Below are 21,111 nucleotides of genomic sequence, written 5' to 3' on the forward strand. Positions count from 1 at the left end.
AGCTTGTGCAGTCACCTTGGACCACACTGTGACCTTGAGGGTGGAAGCCTGCCACTGCTGATGACACTGTCGAGCCATATCTATAGCAATCCACACCTGGCTTTCTGTCACACGATAAAAAAATTCATGTTTCTTAGGTAGTGAATTAAATGTCTATTCTGTTTAAGCCACTGTTACTTTTGGTCTCCATTTTCCTCAGCTCAGTACATTTCCTATCTGTTATGAGTTGAATTATGTCCCTAAAAAGATATATTGAGGTCCTCACCCCCAGCACCTGTGGATGTGGCCTTATTTGGAAATAGGTCTTGGCAGAGAAAATCAAGTTAAGGTGAGGTCATACTGGATTACAGTGGGCCCTAATCCAGTATGACTGGTGTCCTTATAAGAAGAAAAGAGACACACTGGGAGGAGGCCACGTGACTGTGGTAGCAGAGACTGCAGTGACGTATTTACAGGCAAAAGAACGCCAGGGATTACCAGAAGCTAGAAGAGGCAAGGAATGATTTTCCCCTACAGGTTTCAGAGGGAGAGTTCCCTACGGTGCCTGTATATCAGACTTCTAGCTAGCTTCCAGAACCATGAAACAGGAAATTTCTGTTGTTTTAAGCCACTCAGTTTGAGGTACTTCATTACAGCAGCCCTAGGAAACTAATATAGTACTAATGGAGTCTTACATTACGTAAAAATAAACCACTTGGGTCTCAGAAAACCTGATAAGGCATGGCTTAGCAATTGTATGTGTCGAGAAATTATTATCTGTCTGAGCATATGAAACACTCAAAATGAATCAATGCTGTGAATATGGATACCAAGAACGTTAATGCAACCCTAAAAAGACTTCAAAGAAATGTACTACCTAGAAAAGTTGGCAGTGGCAGGTTTATTCTGCTCCATACTAGTGCTAGTGAGAGCTCACCAAGTGCTGCATGCAACTTTTCTGAAAGCAATGCACTAAAGAAATGATTGAAGATCTAGGAATACTTGGCCTAGCAGGGGAAAGCTTAGGAAGACAGCTACCTTCAAATATCTAAAAGGTTCTCAGAAAACAGGCAGAGAGTAGGTGCTTACTGAAGGCAAGAACAGAGGAAGGATCAGTCTAGCTTTGTGTAATACCATTCAACTGAACTAGGACCAACAAGGGAGGCACAGGACACAAATTTAGGCCAAATGTAAGACCTATCTAGCTAATGAAAATAAAATAAACTTTAAAAGTATGTTGAATGAAGCAAACCAAGTGTCCATCAACAGATAAATGGATGAATATATTGTGGTATATCTATCCAATGGACTATTATTTGGCCATAAAAAGGAATGAAGCACTGCCACAGGTTACAACATGGATGCACCTCAGAAACAAAGCCAGACACACAATGTCACACGCTGTATGGTTCCATTTATATAAAATATCCAACCTAGGTAAATCCATAGAGACAGAAAGCAGATTAGTGGTTTCCAGGGGCTGAAAGAAGGGGAGGAATGGGGCGTGACTGCTTAACAGGTACAGGGTTTTCTTTCGGGAAAATGAAAATGTTTTGGAACTAGATAGAGGTAGTGATCGCACAACACTGTGAATGCAGCAATACTAAGTGCCACTGCATTATTCACTTTAAGATGGTTAATTTTGTCATTTGAATTTCACCTCGATACTTTTTAAAAAAATGAAAAAAAGTATATTGAAAAGGAAGGCTAGCATCTGCTCAGGCTAAGCAAATCTGCATGTAGAATCTAGCAAACTCTGCATCAGAAAACAAGCACAGGAAAATCAGAGCAGAGAACTCCAAAAGGCCCTTCGTGGTAAAAACCCGTCATCTACTGGAGGGTAACCCATGACTAGATACAGATGTTTAAGACTTCCCATCACAGTCCCAAGGTTCTCTTCCTGTACAGCTTACGATTACTGCCTTAAGAGACCACAACTATCTTCATGTTTTCAACTTATGCAGAAACAAGACACTGTCCCACGTAGCCTGGCAACATTTGCACTGTCTCTAACCTACTTTTTAAATCAATAATCCGTCAGCCACAGCCATTTTGAAATTGCAACACACAATGATCACAAGTTCAGTATTTCCCTTCTCCCTTGAAGGCCAGAGTCCTATATGGTACCAATGTTCCGTTACAAAAGATTTTAACAATTTTACAACTGAGGATAATGTGAGAAACACTAGGGGTGTCCCACAGTAGGACTAGAAGTCATTTCAGTGCCTTCCTCATGAGGGGTCTTCAAGAAATTCTGTCGAACAAACTAAACTCCGCCACAGGGCTCCTGCCCCCGACAGCGTCACAAGGAAATGTTTTCTTATCAAGTATGGACTCAAGTATGGCAATGTTAGTGAGGAAAAGTTTAACTTGGTTTGAAATCTTAGTTCTATTAAGGAAAAACCAAAACAAACAAACGCTTTCTTTTTGGTGAATTACATAATACAGGATCCCCTGGGGGTTCAGCTCACTAGCCATACAGACTTGGCCACCTTAAGAAGTAAAAAACCACATCCTTAAAATAAATATACATTAAGATAATTATTCTCTACTTGGGTAAGTCTTGTCTCTATCATCAGTGTGAAAAAGGGTTCTATTCACTTAGGAACTTACACATATACTGGAGCTTTCATTCCTGTATTTATCTGCACTTCCTATGTGCCGAGGATGCCAGACAGTATATTCCTAATAACCAGCAATTTGTATACTGTTAAATTGCCGTGAACCTGAAAAAACTTAACTGATTTTTTTAAGGTATCTGAGAAGACAGACATATCTAAAACCCTGAGAACAAAACCATCCCAGCTTTCTTTCTTGTAACACTGGCAAGAGGAGCCAGAAAAAGAGCCAGCTCTCATACCCCAAGTCAATTCTGTAAAGTACTCAAGCCAATTGCAACTCAGGGCTAAAGGAGAGATTTATCATGTGAGGATGAGACCGGCACAGTAAGAGGCAAGTACTTTACCATCAAACTTGACAACATATTTAAAGTCCCCACTAGTCAAACATTAGGAAAGTCTGGTGATTCTGTCCATATGGATATTCACAAATGCCTATTTTTGCCCACAGACATCAATTTTACATAATCCATGTAATGCTAAACTATTTTTACAAATAAGGAAATGTCCTGTTCGTTGCTATGTCCCTAGTCCCTAGCAAAGTGCCTAGGATATAGTAGGGGTTTAATAAACTATTATTAAATGAAAGTAACGTATCACTGAGACACAGCAACCCAGAACTTAAGACCCAGTTAAGCATAATCCTGCAAAATAGACCCTTTGGAAAACCCTGTGGTAATTACAATGATCCTGTCCATCGCACTACTGATTTTGGAGCTACCTTGGAACTATCTCTAAAAAGATGCAGCTTTTTCCTCCCACTAGGAAAGCCCAGGAACATCATAAATAGAATTAAGAGATTCCCCACTCATTACCGGCAACTGAAAATGGACTGCAAAAGAGTGGGCTGAGTCCCACCGTCAAGGTCCCTGTGAGGAAGGGCGAAGAGCAGTATCACCAACCAGGATGCTCTGAACCTCCAGTTATTCCAGACGGTCATGTTCTGAGCAGCAACATGGCCTGAGCAGCTAAGCTAGGAAAGCTTTTCCCTGGGAAGAGTAGTTGATAACCTTGGTAAATGCCTGCCTAACATGCTCCCATCTTGAGGACAAGAAAATGAAGGGAAAAAATACTTCAAAATGCATGTGTTCGTTCACTCATTTAAAAAAGGGTCATAAATAATAAAAGATAACCTGATGTATTAAAGCACTACCAGTAACATCATCAGCATTTACTGGAAAGTTACTGATCTACTAGCTGCACACTTTCCTTTCACTTTCTCTCACCAGGAATGGAATCCTAAGACCGGCTGACTTTCTAAGAAGTAATTCAGTTTTCGCTGAACTTGACCTGATGAGCTAGATGCTTAAAAAGTCTCAAAGGCAGCATCGGTTCATGAAGCAAGGTGATCCCCCTGGGGTGTACAACTGGATTGATGAGTCACACTAAATATATATACTTTTGCTTTCTTTTTGCGCCTGCTGATGCAAATCTTAGGATGAGACTGACGTAAAAAGAATTCGCTATAACAGCTAATTCTCACTTATGTGTTCCATATTTTTAAAAAAATCTACATCCTACTTTGCTAATTATCAAAGATATACTAAATAAGGCAAGGAACATTTTATACCTATCAAATTAGTTAAAAATAAATTAATGATAATGCCCAAATGCTGCAAAGGCAGTGGTAAAACTGGTACTTAAGTTGAGATAATCCATTAAGAAAGTAATGTGGCAACATGAATCATGTCCACATTGTATTTATGCACTTAGATATGTACTGTTGATAAGAAATATTTGGAATAATAAATAATTTAAGCAGGAAAACATTCATAACAATTTTCTAGTAAAGGGATAGTGAAATTGCCTAAAATGTCCAATGAGAGGAATGGTTAAATTTGTGTTTAAAAGTTTTGGTACTGAAAATTAACTAGCAACAGAGACAGATGCTCAGAAAAAGACAAACATGATACAAAAAGTGTATCTTCATTATGACTGAAACCACATAAAAAATACATATGGATATGCAAAAGAACAAGGGTATACACAACAATGGTGGTAGCCCTTTGTAGTTCTTGACTTCTTGTTAAATTTTGTGAAATGATATATTATCTTACAATTAAAATAAAAACCCATGAGAACTTTAAAATATTTTTCTAAAACTAGCCTGTGTATCAACCCTTTTCAGTGAAAAGATCTGAAGATAAAATCTGGTTGTAAAACTGGCCTATGAGTTAAAAAATAAGTAAATAACAAGTTCCCTATTCTTACTCTCTTCTCACCCAGATCCTTACAAATCCTTGGACCAGATAAATTTGGAAAGTGAGGCATATTACAGTCCTGTATTGGTGAGGCAGACTTCACATTATCATTTTACAGGTTCCAGGACAATCTACAATAAGTCCTGTTTAACCTTGGCCAGCCCAGAGTTGGCTAGAAGTACTTGATCATAAAACCCTCTTTGCCTGGAAGACCTTCAAACACTCCTCTCCGCACAGTTTGGGAAATGCTGCTTGGGTCCATGATGCTCAGAGGGGGCGACAGAGGGAAGGCATCTTAATTACCAGTAAGGTGCTTCCAGACTATGTGCTCCCCAGATGGGAGTCACCAACGAGAGACTGCCTTATCCCTCAGGTGTATGTACTAAGGACGAGAAAACGCTTGAGAACTACTCCTCTGTGCTGCTACTTAGAAACAATGGACTCCCATACAAATCAAATAAGCCCTTTATGGTATAGGTTTGGGAGGTTTTCTGGCCCCTGCAAAAGGGGTTCTGATCCAGTCCAAAGGTAACAGCAGTTTCTACAAAGGAAAGTTATCTATTCTCTGTAATTAAGAAGTGGCAACCAAAGATATGAGTAACCCATATGGGAACCAGTCAGCTTCTCTTTTAGATATAAATATATACTGTTCATGATGTGAAAAATAAAGCATGTATCTTTTTGAAGTCTGGATATTTTCTTAAATACATGTGTGCAGGGTGTCACCACAGGGCATATACCAAATATCGACTTCCCAGAGCTAAGGGAGGAGCAAGCTCCCCCCAACACACACAGACACACGCACACACACAGACACACACACACTTCTTGAGCATGATACGACCGTCACCTCTGGTCGAAGTGTAGCTTTCATGCAGACTTGGCAAAGAGGTCCATTTCGGGAGAACTGAAGGGGAAGGTGCCGAGTTCGATTTCGACATGTTGGCTCCTCACAAATCAACCAGCCCTGGAGAGACAAAGGATGCTTCAGTCCTATCACCGCCATCAACTAATACAAATAAAAACCATATCGTGATCAAGATAGACTCATTGTGATCAAGGTAGACTCATTTCATTCAAACCCTCCTTAGAGATTCTGAAATAGCTCTCTACCCTTCTTTCCTGACGTGTTAATTTGATCTATGCCCCAAACATAAAAGTTAGGAAACTCATAAAGTTAAAAAAAAAACATCACATGAGACGTTATTTTCTTTACTTAAAAGAAATCCCCAACCCCACCGAATACATCAAAACCTCCAAATAAAAACTCGTATGATTACATGCAGAATGTAAACTGATGGGTTTACAGGAAATTATAATCTAAATAGGAAAGCAAGGTCTAAAAGCTTTACACAAAGCCTAAAAGCAATTCACTATGGGCTGGCTTTAAGAAGCAAGTTGTATGGTACCAACTAAAACAACACAGAGAAGGGAGGGATTCATGTAGCTTCTACCTATCTGAGACATATAACTACTACCATACCAAAATACCCTGAACTAGAAAAGAGAATCAGTGGTTCTGAGTCATAGGCAACTGTTTCTTCCAATTCCTAGGGCTATTACCACATTTTCTTGATTTGAGGACATGGTTTTATTCACATTTTAATGTTTCTGAAACTCAGACACCTTTACAAGTGACATGTATTTATGTTTCCTCCAAAAAAGCTGTTAAGAGTGCAGCTCACAATCGATGGCCCCTCAGAATTAAAGACACAAGATACTTTGCTTCAGCCTGTTCTAGGTATGGGGGAGACAGAGGGATTGTGGGGCTGACAGCAGCAGCTGGTAATACATTTTAAATGTAGCCTATAAAACTGAACATGAGACTAGTTTTTTCTTGAAGTATCAACTTAGGCATATTAATAAAGGAAACAGTAGCATTCAAGGAAACCATGTATGAAAAATGCAGGACTGAACCACCCCTTCATCATTCATTTGGGTTTGTGACACTATTTGCTACCTGAGGCTTTACACACTTGCGAATATCTATCAGTTAATATTCACAACCATAGCTGTAATTCATTCAATTCTTAACAAAACATTTTAAAAAGCAAGCAGATAGGTCAATTACCATGTTTTGAGACAATAAATTATTAAGTACCAGAATACAACCCAGAAGTTAAAATTATTTTTTAATTTTTAAAATATAATGTTCAAAAGCTACAGTTCTTTTCAGATGTTTTTGAAACTTGATTCCATCAATTTACGACAACTTCATGACTCACCAGGTGAGCTGCCAACCAGGGAGATGCTAAATTGTCACCTCACCTGTTTCTAAAGCAAACACCCAACTCTATCTCTGACAGAGTTACTAACTAAATGTCCTTTCAAATCATATAGAAAACAGATAATATAATTTGTCTAGACTTCCTACCAGTTATAATTAACATTAAAGAGGTCTTTTCTTCTTTGTCACCTCTCTATTCAGTACTTATTTGGGTTTGTTTGTACTTACTATCTGTTAATCTCCCTTTACAAATGACAACAATAACTAGTGCTATTATGCATGGAAATTAAACATGCTGATAACTGTGTGAAGGGAACTGGGGCTGAAAAAAAAATATTAGAAGCCTGTAACTCTTTATGCCTCTTGTTTTATTTTGATAATTAAGCTTTTGGTCTTGGCGTATTTTAAATAAAACTCTTCTATGGGGGAAAGAGGCCCTAATCATATTCAATATATGCTTTGCTTCCATTCAGTTTTGTCAAGTACATTTGGTTAACCCTTTGTTCCCCCAGCAAATATTGACTGACTGTGCTAAATATACCTTTCAAGGAACATTTGAGCTGTTAAAAATCTCACAGTGCATTTTGCCTCTCACAGGTGATAAAAACAAAGCAAAAGAAAACACTAATGTTGTATAAATTCCCTTTGAATTACCACTCACAAGGACAAAATTAAACTTATTTTCATTTCCAATTTGGGAAATAACATGCCGCCCAAAGGTACACTGCCAAGTCAGTGGAAGGAAAAAAAAATTTAATAATGTGTAGTTCTTTGGAAGTCCAAACTATAAAAATGTTTGGCTTTTAATAAAAAACCCCAGAACCACTCTAAGGATGTCTGCCATCCAAATATGTCATTTTATTATGCAATGCCACATTGTCATAACCAAGAGTAATACGGTCATTAAGTTTTCCGATGGCTACTTTAACCATGTTTATAAGTAGAGGGTTCAAAAGAGGTGACTGCTGGCCTGTCCAATAGCAAAACAAACCTTTACCAAAACATGCAAAACTCTATCACCTGTTGCTTTAGTCTCAGCATCACTAATTCCTTGAAATCACTGTGTATGAAATTGTGTCAAATGCTGATTGGTTCTGATTGCTAAATTATATTTCTGAGGCCTCAACGAAAATGGTTTCTGTCTGCACATGCTAAAAAGGGATCGATTTCCACTTGTAACTGAGGTGTTCTTGGTAGCTGCACCTTAAACACAAACTGCTATTCATTTGTGTACATCTGTATTTTTAGAAGGGTGCACACACAGAAATCACCCACACCCGGAAATGTGGTGCATAGGAGGCATTCAAAAATATCTTTTGAAGAAAATAAATGAATAAAATAGAAGCAATAAAATAAAAATGCACAGGAGCAGATTTATGGAAAACAAGGAAAGGGTCTAAAATTCACAGGAGAAAAAAACTTCACAGTAGTTTTCATACTCTGGAATCAAATATATGATGGGTCTTTCTCCCATTCCCAATCAGTTACCAAATCTGTCCGCTGGCCTTATAGTCCCATTATCACCAACCTCACTCAAGCCCAGACCTCAAAACTGAACTACTGTGGTAGCTCATGCCTGGTTTCCCTGACTCCATGCTCTCCCACATCCAATGCACAGACTTGCCGAGTGTAGCTTCCCAAGGCCTCTCCACTCCCATCCCCCAATGGTATACCTTCCATAGAGGAAAAGAACACATGCTATGGTCCCATTCCTCCTTTCTCATCATTCTCTTACGCCAGCTCTTCGCCCCACAGTGGTGATTTTCTCACCGTCCTCACCACTTTTTGCCTGTTGCCAACTCCTTGTCTCTGCTCATGCTGTATAACCTCTGCCTAAAACGCCCATTCCTTGAGCATCAACTTCTATTCCTCTCCCGTAAAATTTCCCCAGCCCTCAGGAACTTCTCCCTCTAGCCCAGCTGCCACTGAGCACACTCTGCTTTGCACTCTCCTGGAACCATCTTATTTTACCTCCCTAACTGGATGGTCAGGCCCTCAGGGAATGACCCACTTTGGATCTGGTAGTGTCCCACCCAATATCAAGCACAAGCATTCACACTCAATCAAGAAAACCGAGCTGAGGTTATGAAAAGGTTATGCACTTCAGTGTGGTCTCTCCCCTCCCATTTATTAATAGGCAATTTTGTATAAAGTTGCCAAACCTCTCTCTAAGCCTCAGTTTCCTCGTCTATAAAACAGGAGGTAATAATATTTACCCTATTAGAGTTGTTTACCCTATTAGAGTTGTTATAAGAAAGCCCACACAAATGTTCAGTAAATGTCAAATACTGTTATTATCCTCCATATGCCTCCGGTACTGGGGAATGTCAGTGCTGTACTTACAGCCGACAATGCATTATTCAAAATGCACTATTCTAACCAGGAAAGAGCCTGGTCAGTTTCTGCCTGGTGTTATCCCAAAATGGAGAACTTAGGGATAACCTGTAAGATTAGGTGGAGCTGCTTCTCAATTTGATTGCAAAATAGTACAACTATGCAGAAGTGCTTTATTTTGGGATTTACAGAGATTTTCAAGAGACAACACAACACAGTACTGCAGTGACGTATGATTTAAACTGTAATGGCTCTCCAGGAGTGCGGTGACAGGTTTACAGGGCGAGGTCTGCCAGCATGCATGCTGTTACAGAGTTCATCGTATCATTACTATTTTTCTATAATGGCCATTAACTGCTCCTCTCCCCAAACTATATGCACTTTGAGAATACCAGACACTCTTTTCACCCAAAACCATTTATAAATGTTCTGGGGTTCCCGTGCAGTCACATTTTTCTGTCACAGAATTATCCCCAGTGTAAAACGGGTCTTCTTATAGACAGTGCACAGTATGGGCCCACAGCTGCTTTTGAAGAATGACATGTTGTGATTTGGGATTTCCAGAAATATCAAAAAACAAATTGCTTTCTGACCCACATTTGCACCCAAAACTGGGAGAAAATTTTCCTAAGATCTCCAGGGGAAGTTTTAACAGGAACATAATTTTGCTTTTAAAGTTAAATCTTCTACACTGCAGCATGCTGGCATGTCAAAGAGTGATTATTAAGTCTCAGAGAGGTGCCAGGGTAGGAGACGAAAGAGCAAATCAGGAAAGATACACACATAAACTAGCTATTCACCAAAGTTAATACAAAAATATTTTTAACAAAATTATCAAACAAAACAAGTGGAAAGTGCCTCGTCGGTCAATGTAAGAATTTTAAATATTATTAAAATTGATTTTTAAAGTAAGACATCTCTTTAAGTGAACAGTCACATGTCATTTCATCCAAGTTATTTGAAACTTATTGATCTTACCATCTGTGCAAGGACCAGACTCTGCCATCAGTTTGCTGAAAAGATAATGGAGCACTCCCAAACTGTTATGATAGGTTAGATGCAAACAGTGGTCCTCATTTAGACACAGAGAATAGCACTACAAGTGGAAAAATTCCAACCTCAGCAATTGTATATTACAGGATAAATTAGCAAGTTGTTCTCCTTTGCCTCGCATCAAATTCAATACCCTAGCCTTGTTATTTTAATTTGCAATCAGAAGCTGAGCATCAGAAGATGTACCTGAGGTACATTAAAGAGCCCCATGCAAGCCATCTTCTGCTATACTGTGAGCAGAGAAAGCCAACAATTACCAGCAATTTTATTTTACCACTGTAGGACAATACTAGAACAGTTAAAACTGTCTCCGTACAAGCAACCAGGGAAAATATACTTGAAATGACTTTATACGGAAAATTACATTTTGGGGGAAAAAGTTCAATGGAGGACATGTATCTTTCTGTATGGGCAGCTAAAATCTCTCCTAGTATATTCAAGCCTATTCTATAAAATACTCTCCCTATTCATCCAACTCAAAAGCAAGCTACATTCTTAGGCTGTAATAGGTCACAACTAAGTACACAATACCTTGCTTCAGGAATAATTTTGCTTTGTCTATCAATTGTCAACAAAGCACAAAGAGCTCATGCAACCCAGCCATGTACTGTGGATGACAGAGATCTAACAAAATACAAATAGTAAGAATACAAGATTTCTGAGCCGCCCTGTTTTCACTTTACACGAGGAACTGAAAGCATTTTCCTCTCCACATTCCATTAATCTCTATTGTATTACAAATCTTTTCATAAAAGACTCTTTTTTTCCCCTATGTGAAGCTACAAGTGACTTGGGGGTGTAATATTCCAACCATGATGAATGTCCGACTTTCCAACATGAATGGTTATAAATGGATGTGTCAGTTAAGGCATACAGTCATTTCAACAAGGAAAAAAGAAAGAATCAAATGGAATGAGATGGAAAAATGGCTACTCTGATGCTCACATTAATATTTTAGTGATGAGGCCTCTAAGAAAAATTGTTCATTACTTCCAACACGGCTCCGGCCTCTCAACTCCTCGCTCTTGAAAAAACATCACCTTAGGTATGTACACATACTAACAAATAAACTTCAAAAGTTAACTCAAGGCTTAGTTTCATCAATATGTACACAGAAAAAAAGACTGGAAGGAAATACTCTAAAAAGCCATCCGTGGTTATCTCTAGGTAGTTTCTTCTGTTTCTGTATTTTGTAAAATTTCTACAAGTGTATATTGTTTTTTAATCAGAAAACTGTTATTAAATGGGGGGTGGGGGAAGAGACAGTTTTGCCAAGAGTGTTCAATATAAGTGAATTACTAACACATCTGAAAAATATTTTGAGCTTTAACATGTGTTTGGTTGTTTCCAAAATGATTTTTCAGAGAATGGGCTTATGGGAAAAAAAGGCACATAAAAAACATTTTCTAAAAAATTTTTTTTTACTCTCAGAAATTTCAAGAGTAGGTCGATTTAAGCACATAAGCAGTTTCCAAATAGAAAGTGGCAGGGCATGCATTATTAGTATTACAATCATATATGAAATTAAGCTACTCACTAAAATGCACACAGCCTTCTATGGAATATGATTTGATCTCCAAGGGTAGGTAATAAATCAGTTTTAAAGAGAGGTGCTTTGTTCCTCAGGCCTCTTCTCCTGTCTTTATTCAGTGTACGAATGGATCAGCTTAGATGTCCAGGGTAGGGATCAAATAAAAAATTCAATCAGGAGGGCATGCCTAGAAACTTATTACTAGCAGAGCTTCTTTTCTTTGCTCAAGTCTAGCTAAAAGTAATTCTTATTGTCTGTTTGTTTCCAGGCTATTTATCGGCATGGTTTAATATGATATACCTTTGGGTACTGAACAACAAATGTTCAAACTGAACTATCTATGCAGTTGCCTCAAAGGGCATCTTAAAATCAGAATGGACTTCAAACCATCACCAGGCAGTGTTTGTTCATTTAACTTTAATTATTTTCTCCTTGAGAATGGTGCTAATGAAACTGAATATCTTTCATGGTTTCGAAGGACCGTCTGAATAGTCTGTAAACAGAACTAAGGGTAGACGAGAGATCTGGCTGAGCCAGGGGGTTGCTAGGTGATGTAGAATGTAAACCCACAAACTTGTTAAGGTTTGCTTTGCTTTCATGCCACTTTCACACACTCTCAAAAGTTTTGAGAATTGATTTTTCAGGTGGCCATTAAAAAAAAAGAAGAGAAACCCCCCCTCCGAAATACTCCCCCAAATGCTCTGCCAGATTCGGAAGAGTTGAAATCCATCTGACCTTTGGCTGTAACCTGGGAAACTTTTGCTTTTACGTAAATGTAGGATCGTGTATTTTATGAATGCCATCACCAAAGAAGCAAATCCACAAAAGTGGATTTCCAAATTTCAAAACGACATGTCTAATCTTTTCTTATTCAACTTGGAATAAAATAAAGATTTCTTTCCAGAAAAAAAAACCTGTGACCACAGCTTAGAGGGATTTGGGGCACAAAACCCACAACCCCATGGCAAATACCTCAGCACAGATTACCGTCGTGACAGACCTCTCGGTTTAGCCCCTGGAGGCTCTCTTCTGGCCTATACACCAGGTCTCACTGCCTGTAAGGCTTCTCCCTGCCGCCCCTCCCCCAAGCTCCTTTTTAAGTAGCTGATCAGAGATTGTCCAGTAAGAGCACTTTATTAGATCATCAGGCAGAGGGGTTCACAAGTACTGAGAGCAATGGGCTCAAATGCGGCACATCAGTTTTAATAGACCAGGGGCTACTAGTAAACTGCAGATACTGCTGAGAACTTTCCATGCACTGAACTCTTGAAAAAGCACCGTCTCTCCAGCTTAAATGCAGCTGCCTCTTTCAATGCCGCAAATGGGTAAATTTGACAAAAAAGCCACCATTAAGACTACATGAAAGGCTCAAGACAACATCCTTTCAATGCTTTGTACTTCAGTAATCAGATGTACTTACTCACCCCCTCCCCCAAACCCGATCAAGAACTATTTCTGAATGGTAGGAAATAATTCCACTTTGTACATCTTTTAGTTAATCAAGACTTTCTATTCAGCAATTTGACCTTTTGTTCAAAACAGGATTATCAGTTTTTTCGCCAGTTACCAAGGGCGACTCGCATGGTGAACATAATTGCAATAATTTGCAAAACACCATGGCAACCCACATTACAACTAGGTAAATACTGGGCTTTTGTGCTACATTGTTATTTTCAGAGATGCTGAAGTCAAAGAACGAATGACAAATGAACACAAAATTTATATTTGCTTTGTCTCAAAAGAGAAGAAAATTGATAACAAGAATTGGGGGGAAACGGACTACAGCTGTAATTTCTAACTTGATTAATTAGGATGGTAACAGTCCTTAACAGTATATTCAACAAACAGCCCTGACTTCTTCTCTCCACCCACCTCTCTCTATACCACTACCAGTATCCACCCCCATCCCAGACAAATTTTTTCAGCTTGGAGAACAAACATCCCCCATTTGCTCTTTTCTTCAACTTAATGGAATCCTTAATTGCAGAATATTGTTCTCCTGCTCTTCACGGCAATGAAAACGGAGAGAAAGGAGGAGAGTGCCAGGGCAGACAGGGAGCTACAGTCATTTTTTTCCTGCCTCTTTTGGACACCCCAGGCCCAATGATGAGACGGCATTTTTCTGGTATCAGCAGCTGTTTCGTAGCAGACAATAAAGTAAAAACTATTTAGCTTTGCAGAAAAGCCACTTCCTTCCTCTTGGCAATACAAGGTAAGTCTACATGGCGAGATGAAGTTTCATAATTTAAATGCCAGAACGTAAGATGAGAAAATAATGATAATAAAAAAAATACATTTTTCCTGTAAAGAAATTATTAACTGTGGTTCTGTCCAAAAAGCTGTTGAAATGCATGTGTTTGCTATCTGGGGAAGATGTTTGACAATACCACCCATGTGCTGAAAGCCACTTTATACTCAGAGAGCCCAATTCACAAAACAATTTAAAAACAGAAACTCAGTACTCAGAAATTAACACAGAAATCAAAATCATATTCTTTGTAAACATGGTCTGGAAAATAGTATTATCATCCCTTCTGTAATAAATGTGACGATTAGGAAGGTTGTATCAGAATTGTTTTACTTAGGTATGAAAGGCAGGTTCTACTTTATAGTAAAGGAGCAGTTTTTTCTAAGAGGTACAAATTCTGCTGTAACACCTAGCTTTTTGGAAATTATCAAAATTGACTTTCCCATGTAAAATGTAATGTTTGGGAACGAGAAAAGAAAAATACACAGAAAGGGTTCACAGAAGTTATACAGCCGAGATCGCGAAAAACAAGAAGCACCAGATGCACTCTCAACACAGCCCAGCCTGCTTTCCTCCATCTGCTGATTACAAGGCAGAGCAAAAGCAGTCTCTCAAATGATCTGCATATACAGTCCTCCTAACTTTTGAAAAATCAAATGAACGTGATACTGTAATGGGTCCATTCTTATTTTGTCAGGTCTGAAAACTCCCAGATAGATTTCTAAGATTCAGCTTAAAGAGATCACAATATAACACTCTTCAGAATATGCCTCTGAAATTACAGATACTGTGATTTCTCCTGATAAGTAAAAATCGAAACAATGTGACACGTTAACTCCTTCTCAGTCAGTGACAACCTCTTTACACTTGGAAAATATATTTTATTTTCTGGCTTAGTTCATTCTGAATTTACCATACCTATATTCAATGCATTCCTACCTAAAGCCCAAATGTTAAGAGGAAATGGATTCTTCAATGCCAAATGATAAAGGGTTCAACAAGCTGTATTTTTTGATCAAATAGACTTGACGACAGATCATAAAGTGGGCCTAAAATCGTCATGACACTTGAACTTCTTTAAGAAACCCTATTTATAAATGAAATATTTTAGAATCTATCTGGAATTTCTTCACTTATAATATTTTACTTAGTATACTTGTTCCCTCCTGTCCCAACCTTTTGTAGCTTCTATGGCTTTTGTGGTTCCCGTGGGTTTTTTTTTCCCTTTTCTCCTCTTTTTTTTTCTTCTTTTTTCTCAACTGGATAGGATGCTCCTTGACTTCTATTTGTGAACTGCAACATCCAACCCTCTATAACGCCAATAAATTACCCAAATCAAGAATGGCAAATACCAAGCAGGTGGACTGCATTCCATCTCCAACTCCATCCCCACAGGCGATATAGGATGAAAACTGGTACTCAAAATGAAACCCACCTGCTATCCCTGCCCTGAATCCTGCTTGCTCTAGAATTCTCAACTCTGGCTGCACAGTGGAATCACTAGGGGAACATTACAAAACAGATTGCTGGGCGCCACCCCAGAGTTTCTGACTCCTTCAACATTTACTCTTTCTTTAGATACTATTGATGTGATTCTCTCTTTTACTCTTTCGAAGTTCTCCATGTGCCATTAGAATTCTTAGCAAAGCCTCATACTGGACATAATTCTATTAGAACTGACCAATTCCTACCTGGTTTATAACATGTATGTAGCTTAGTAACATTCTTCCCTTAAACAAACCAATAAACAAACCCTTACTCTAGCACTGACAATACAGTCCCTACGATGTGAAGTGTGCTTCACTTAGGAACACAGAATTTTAGGAGTGCTGGTGAAAATTGTGTCTCTGAAAGCAAGTGCAATTCCATTTTTGACTTTGACAAGTAATATGAAATATATTTGAACCCTAAATTTTAAAGTTGGAAGGAACTTTAGAGCTCTAGTCTAATCCTTCACATTCTATCTGAAGAAAATGAGGCCCAGGAAAAAGTAGACTCCTTGTACGCTGTCACAGCAATAAGCTGCAGGGCCACCTGGGTCTCTGAACTTCTAGGCCAGTGCCCTTTGCTCTCTGTACCTACTCTGCTTAGTGCATGAGCCAAGAGCCATACGTGGTTCCTGAGTACTTGAAATATGGCTAGTCCAAACTGCGCTGTGCTGTAAGTGTAAAATATACAGCGAATTTCAAAGACTTAGTCCAAAATAGGCAATATAAAGTATCCAACTGATATTTTAAATATTCATTAGATTGAAATAATTTGAATATAATGGGTTAAGTAAAATCTATTACACTACAACTATCTCTCCCCTTGTTTTTAAAAATACAAGAAATGTATCATATACACTGTGCTAAATCTTGCTTTTCTCCACTTAAAAGTAGAGGAAATTATACCCTCTAAGCATAGATAGACCATCAACGTTCTTATTAATGGCAGCACAGAATTCTCTTGTATGATTATAATAATTCAATAAATCAGTCCTCTTTTGACCAACAATTAGGTTGTTTTTGGTCTCTTACTATTACCAGTAATGTTGCAAGGAATATTCTTGTACAGTACCTTTGACAACATCCGCAAGTCCTGCATATCTGTAAGGAGAGATACCCAAATTGGAATTGCTGAGTCAAAAGGTATATTCATTTAAAATTTTGAAAGATGTCACCAAGCTGTGGTCCAAATAAGGCGTACCAGCTTCCACACTGCCCAACAGTGCATTCGAGTACTCCTTTCCCCGCACCCTTGCCTACTGATAGGGCTACCTATTATCTAACTTTTGGATCTCTGTCATTCAGATAGGTGAAACATGGTATTCGTTTGGACTTCTGAACTTAAGAGTGAGCTTGAACATCTCTACCTATGTTTATAAGCCATTTGCATTTCTTCCTCTATGAACTGCTTGCTCCTGTCCTTTACCAATTGATTTTTCTACTAGGTTGTTGGTCTTTTTCTCCTTGATTTGCAAGACTGCTTTATATGTGAAGGAAATTCGCCCTTTATTTGCTACGCAGGCAGCTATATTTTCCCTTGTTCATCATTTCTCTTTTGACTTTATGGGGTGTGTCTGTATATGTAACTTCTGCCCTGCAGAAATTTTTATTTTTTAATTTGTAGTCAAATTTATTGATAGTTTTCCTCTTTGGAGTCTGATTTTTGTGTTGTTTCAAAAAGTCTTCCCAACTCCAAGATAATTAAAAATATCCATTACTTTTATAGTTTCATTTTCTAAGTCTAAGTTTTTGAGGCATCTGGAATTTGTTTTAGTGTAGGGAGCAAGGAAGAAATACAACTGTATTTTTTTTTTTTCAAGATTGACTATTCCCTACTGATACGAACCACCTCTTTATGTAATACCAAGTGCAACTTTTAGATATATCTCTGGACTTTCTCTATTGGCTCCATCAAAATCAGGAGAGCACCAAAAGACTTTAATTACCCTAAACTCCTAAAATTTTAAATAACTGGAAGGTCATCTTCTTTGTAGGAATTTTCCTGCAATTGTTTTTTAATGGAGGAAGCTTTAAATTTATGGATAAACTTAAAAGAGAATGATCCTAAACTGCTGAAAAGTCTTAGCCAAGAATAGGATATACTTTTCCATTTACTCAAGTCTTCTTTTAAGACCTTCAGTAGCATTTTAGAGTCTACTTTATGTCTATATATATCTCACATTTCTTGTTAACTTTATTACTAGGTATTTAATCTTCTTAGTCATTACTGTAAATGGTATTTAGTTCTTCCATTATATTCTCTGATTGTTGTTGGTGTAGATCAAAGCTATGATTTTTTAATATTAATTTTTAACTAGAGACTTTATTGATTTTTTTTTTTTGGCCGTGCCACGCAGCTTGGGGGATTCTCAGTTCCCTGACCAGGAATTGAACCTGGGCCTCAGCAGTGCAAGCCCGGAATCCCCACCAGGGAACTCTTCCTAAATTCTTTTTGTCTATGTTAGATTTTTGGCTGATTTCATTAGGTTTTCAGGGTTTGCATGGATCTGTAAATAATGATAATTTACCTCTTCCCCTTCCAATTTTTATATACTATTTCTTTTCCTTGTCTAATTACAGTAGCTAATTCTTTGAAAACTTGGTATTTGGCAAAATTTTCTTTGGGCTGCCTCTGGTATCAGATTTCCCAAGAACCTAGGGCTGTGGACCCAAAAACTAAGCCATCAAAGGATCTCTGCAACTGGAAAAAATTATATTAAAATCACCATAGACCTTTGGCTCAGAAGGCCTAAAATAAACTTTGGCGCCGAATTTAATTTAAACATTTTAAATGTTGACTAAATACTAAAATGGTTCCTTTTATATTTGGGGAATTAGTTCTCTTAAAAGCTCCCTTCCCTAACACAGTCTTCTTAACCAATCACTTCTCCTGTCTCTGCCTCTAGCTAGATGGTGTTCAGGTCTGTTCTAGCAAGAGACTCCTCTAATTCTGTGACATAATTTTAAAAAACAAACATGAGGTTCCCCATAAGTCTTCATGATTTATCCATAAGTGAGGTTAGGACAATGCACACAAATTCCTATCACAGAAAGTATTTTCTCTTAACTAAATCTCATTACTCCGCCATTATTACATTGGGATTTCATGTTGTTATTGTTTTCTTGCAACTGCTCCTGGCTGAGTAGTAAACCTCAGTGAATATCTAGAGTAGTGGTTCTCAAAGTGGTCCCTGAACCAGCAGCATCAGCATCACTTGGGAACATATCAGAGAAGCAAATTTTCAGGCCCCACCCTAGACCCAGAATCAGACGCTCTTGGGGTGGCATCTAGCAATCTGTGTTTTACTAAGTCCTCAATGGTGTGGCTGTGATAAGTGGGCATGTATTTATAAAAATCAGGCTTAATATGTATAAATCATGAGGCTAAATGGCATACTCTATCAAGCTGTAAAACACAGAAGCCAGGCTGAGATAGAGTGCTAGCACGATGGAAGAAAGGGGAAAAAAAACTATCCTTAAAAAAATCAGCTGCTAATCCTGACATTTGCCCTCTCAAAGCCCAAAATACTCTATGCCCTTCTGAATACTTAGATTACTAAGGATTTGAATATATATATTCCCAGGGCCTACAATTTCTAAACTGCAAGAAGCATAAAGACAAAACCTCTGAAGAAAATACTGTCCACCTTAGCAGCTGTTTTCGTGTGTTACAGAAACAGGTTCAAAGAAAACTTTAGATTCAGCTCCCCAGCTCTCCTGACCTTGGTCTCTGAATCTTCTAACTAGCCCCTGAATCTATTTTCATGTCTCACCCATCTGCAGCAAGCCTGATGTGCCTCACACGGAGGCTGAGATGATCTTAGGCAGGCCTGTCCATGCACTACTCCACTGCCCTACTTGTGATTCCATTCTGGAGCTTAGGAGATGCTACTGGGAAAAGATTCTCTTCAGCTCTTCATCTGACATTTCATATAATAAAACTAACGAATTTGACTTTGCTGCATAAGTACAGTCACTGAGTGTTCCTCCAGGAAAGCAGGAAATGGAGCTGGAGTAGGCCATTAATTAACTAAAACCAGAGAAGTCTACCTAATCAACTCTCCTTCCCTGGGAACATGCTCAGAAGGCCTTGTATATTAGAAGCCAGCAGAGATATTGACATTTCCACAAGTGGGACTCCAAAGTATCATTGAGGAAGGAAAGCCCTTTGCAACAGAATGGGTTTTTATAAATTTTGTGGAGGAAAGAAGGTCTGAGATACTTCACTAACTGGCCACAAACCAGACACACTGTTACCGATCACACAAAAGCCTCCAGCATCAAGGTAGTCAAATACCTGAGGCATTTTCCATGCCAACATGAAAGGAGGAAGACTCTCCACTCTACTGCTACATTTACTGCATCACAGGAGCATCAATGATCTCAGAAGGATGTGGGTACAGGTACCTGGAGTGGAGATACAGCTGTTCACGTGTCTGGCAAACTGATTCCCTAAGCAGAAAGGATCTGTCCTTCATCCAGCCCAGCTTCCATCCTGGCTGCCCTCACCAGGAACATCATGACCAAAATAGTATTTGAAATGACTTTTAAAGAGAAAACATCCCCATCTCCCCCAGCCTCAAGAGAGCTGAATTTTTTACACATTTGTATGAATTAAATTTAATATCAAATAATTAAAATGAACACTTCTTAAGGGCAAACAACATGCTGGACCTGTATGTAAAACATCATTTCAATTGTATCTCTGGGGGAATGGATATTTTGATCTGGGAGACCTGGAAAGCAAGACAGCGAGCATGGCTCTAAGTGCTGGAGGCCCAGACATGCCAACATGAAAGATTAAGGGTATTTTGAGGATGGAGGAAAGAAGGGAAGAGGAAGAAGAAAGGGAGACACAAGGGCATCCGCAGGCCAGTCCCTCAGCCCCCAAGGGAGAGGATCCTATCATTCAGCTTTGAACCCCCGGGGCCTGAAGTAATGTGTCACACACTGTAGGAGCTGAAGAAATGTTCTTTCAATTTTAAACTAATGCAATTAAACTTTATGATATCAAGGGCAATTTGGACTGGCTGAACACTCTAGCTTCCCTCAGGCTAGGTTGCTGGTGAGAATCCAAAAGCCCTTCCTTTGCAGGAGGCCGATAAAGAAGCCCTGTGGTAAAAGAGCAGGAGCCAACTCAAAGCTCTCCCCTCATCTCACTGCAGGCCCCTTTCACCTGGGGAGCCTTTGGGTGTGCCCCGCTTGGATACCGCAGTAACACCTACCCACCCTCTTCCATGGGATGATACATCATGTGGGACCAAAGTCTTAAAACTGCCTGAGAACTGCAGATTTGTGAACAAGTGTAATTCCCATGTACATGCATTTCGGTCTTCTTTCCTGACAATATACAGCACAGTGTTGTGGGCTTTTCTTCTTGAAGGCATATTTAAAATATTTCATCAGAATGCTGCGGAACCATTGCCTTGTGAT

General features: G+C 38.8%; 1 protein-coding gene across 4 annotated transcripts in view; it reads right to left on the minus strand.

Annotated features, from left to right (window-relative positions):
• Nucleotides 1–21,111, minus strand: part of POLA1 (DNA polymerase alpha 1, catalytic subunit) — a 308,813-nt gene that overhangs the window by 99,571 nt on the left and 188,131 nt on the right. For 2 of the 4 annotated variants that reach the window (XM_089904660.1, XM_089904661.1), the window contains exon 35: nucleotides 5,649–5,807. The exons of 1 other annotated variant lie outside the window; for it this stretch is intronic. In XM_089904660.1, the coding sequence (XP_089760786.1) occupies nucleotides 5,649–5,807 (159 nt within the window). The remainder of the gene's footprint in view (nucleotides 1–5,648; nucleotides 5,808–21,111) is intronic. One more of the 4 variants, XM_022560503.3, reaches the window with a different exon arrangement.

The sequence above is a fragment of the Delphinapterus leucas genome, chromosome X, assembly GCF_059928025.1.
Source record: "Delphinapterus leucas isolate spDelLeu-1000000601 "Yukka" chromosome X, BTC_Dleu_Yukka2, whole genome shotgun sequence".
Lineage (NCBI taxonomy): Eukaryota > Metazoa > Chordata > Mammalia > Artiodactyla > Monodontidae > Delphinapterus > Delphinapterus leucas.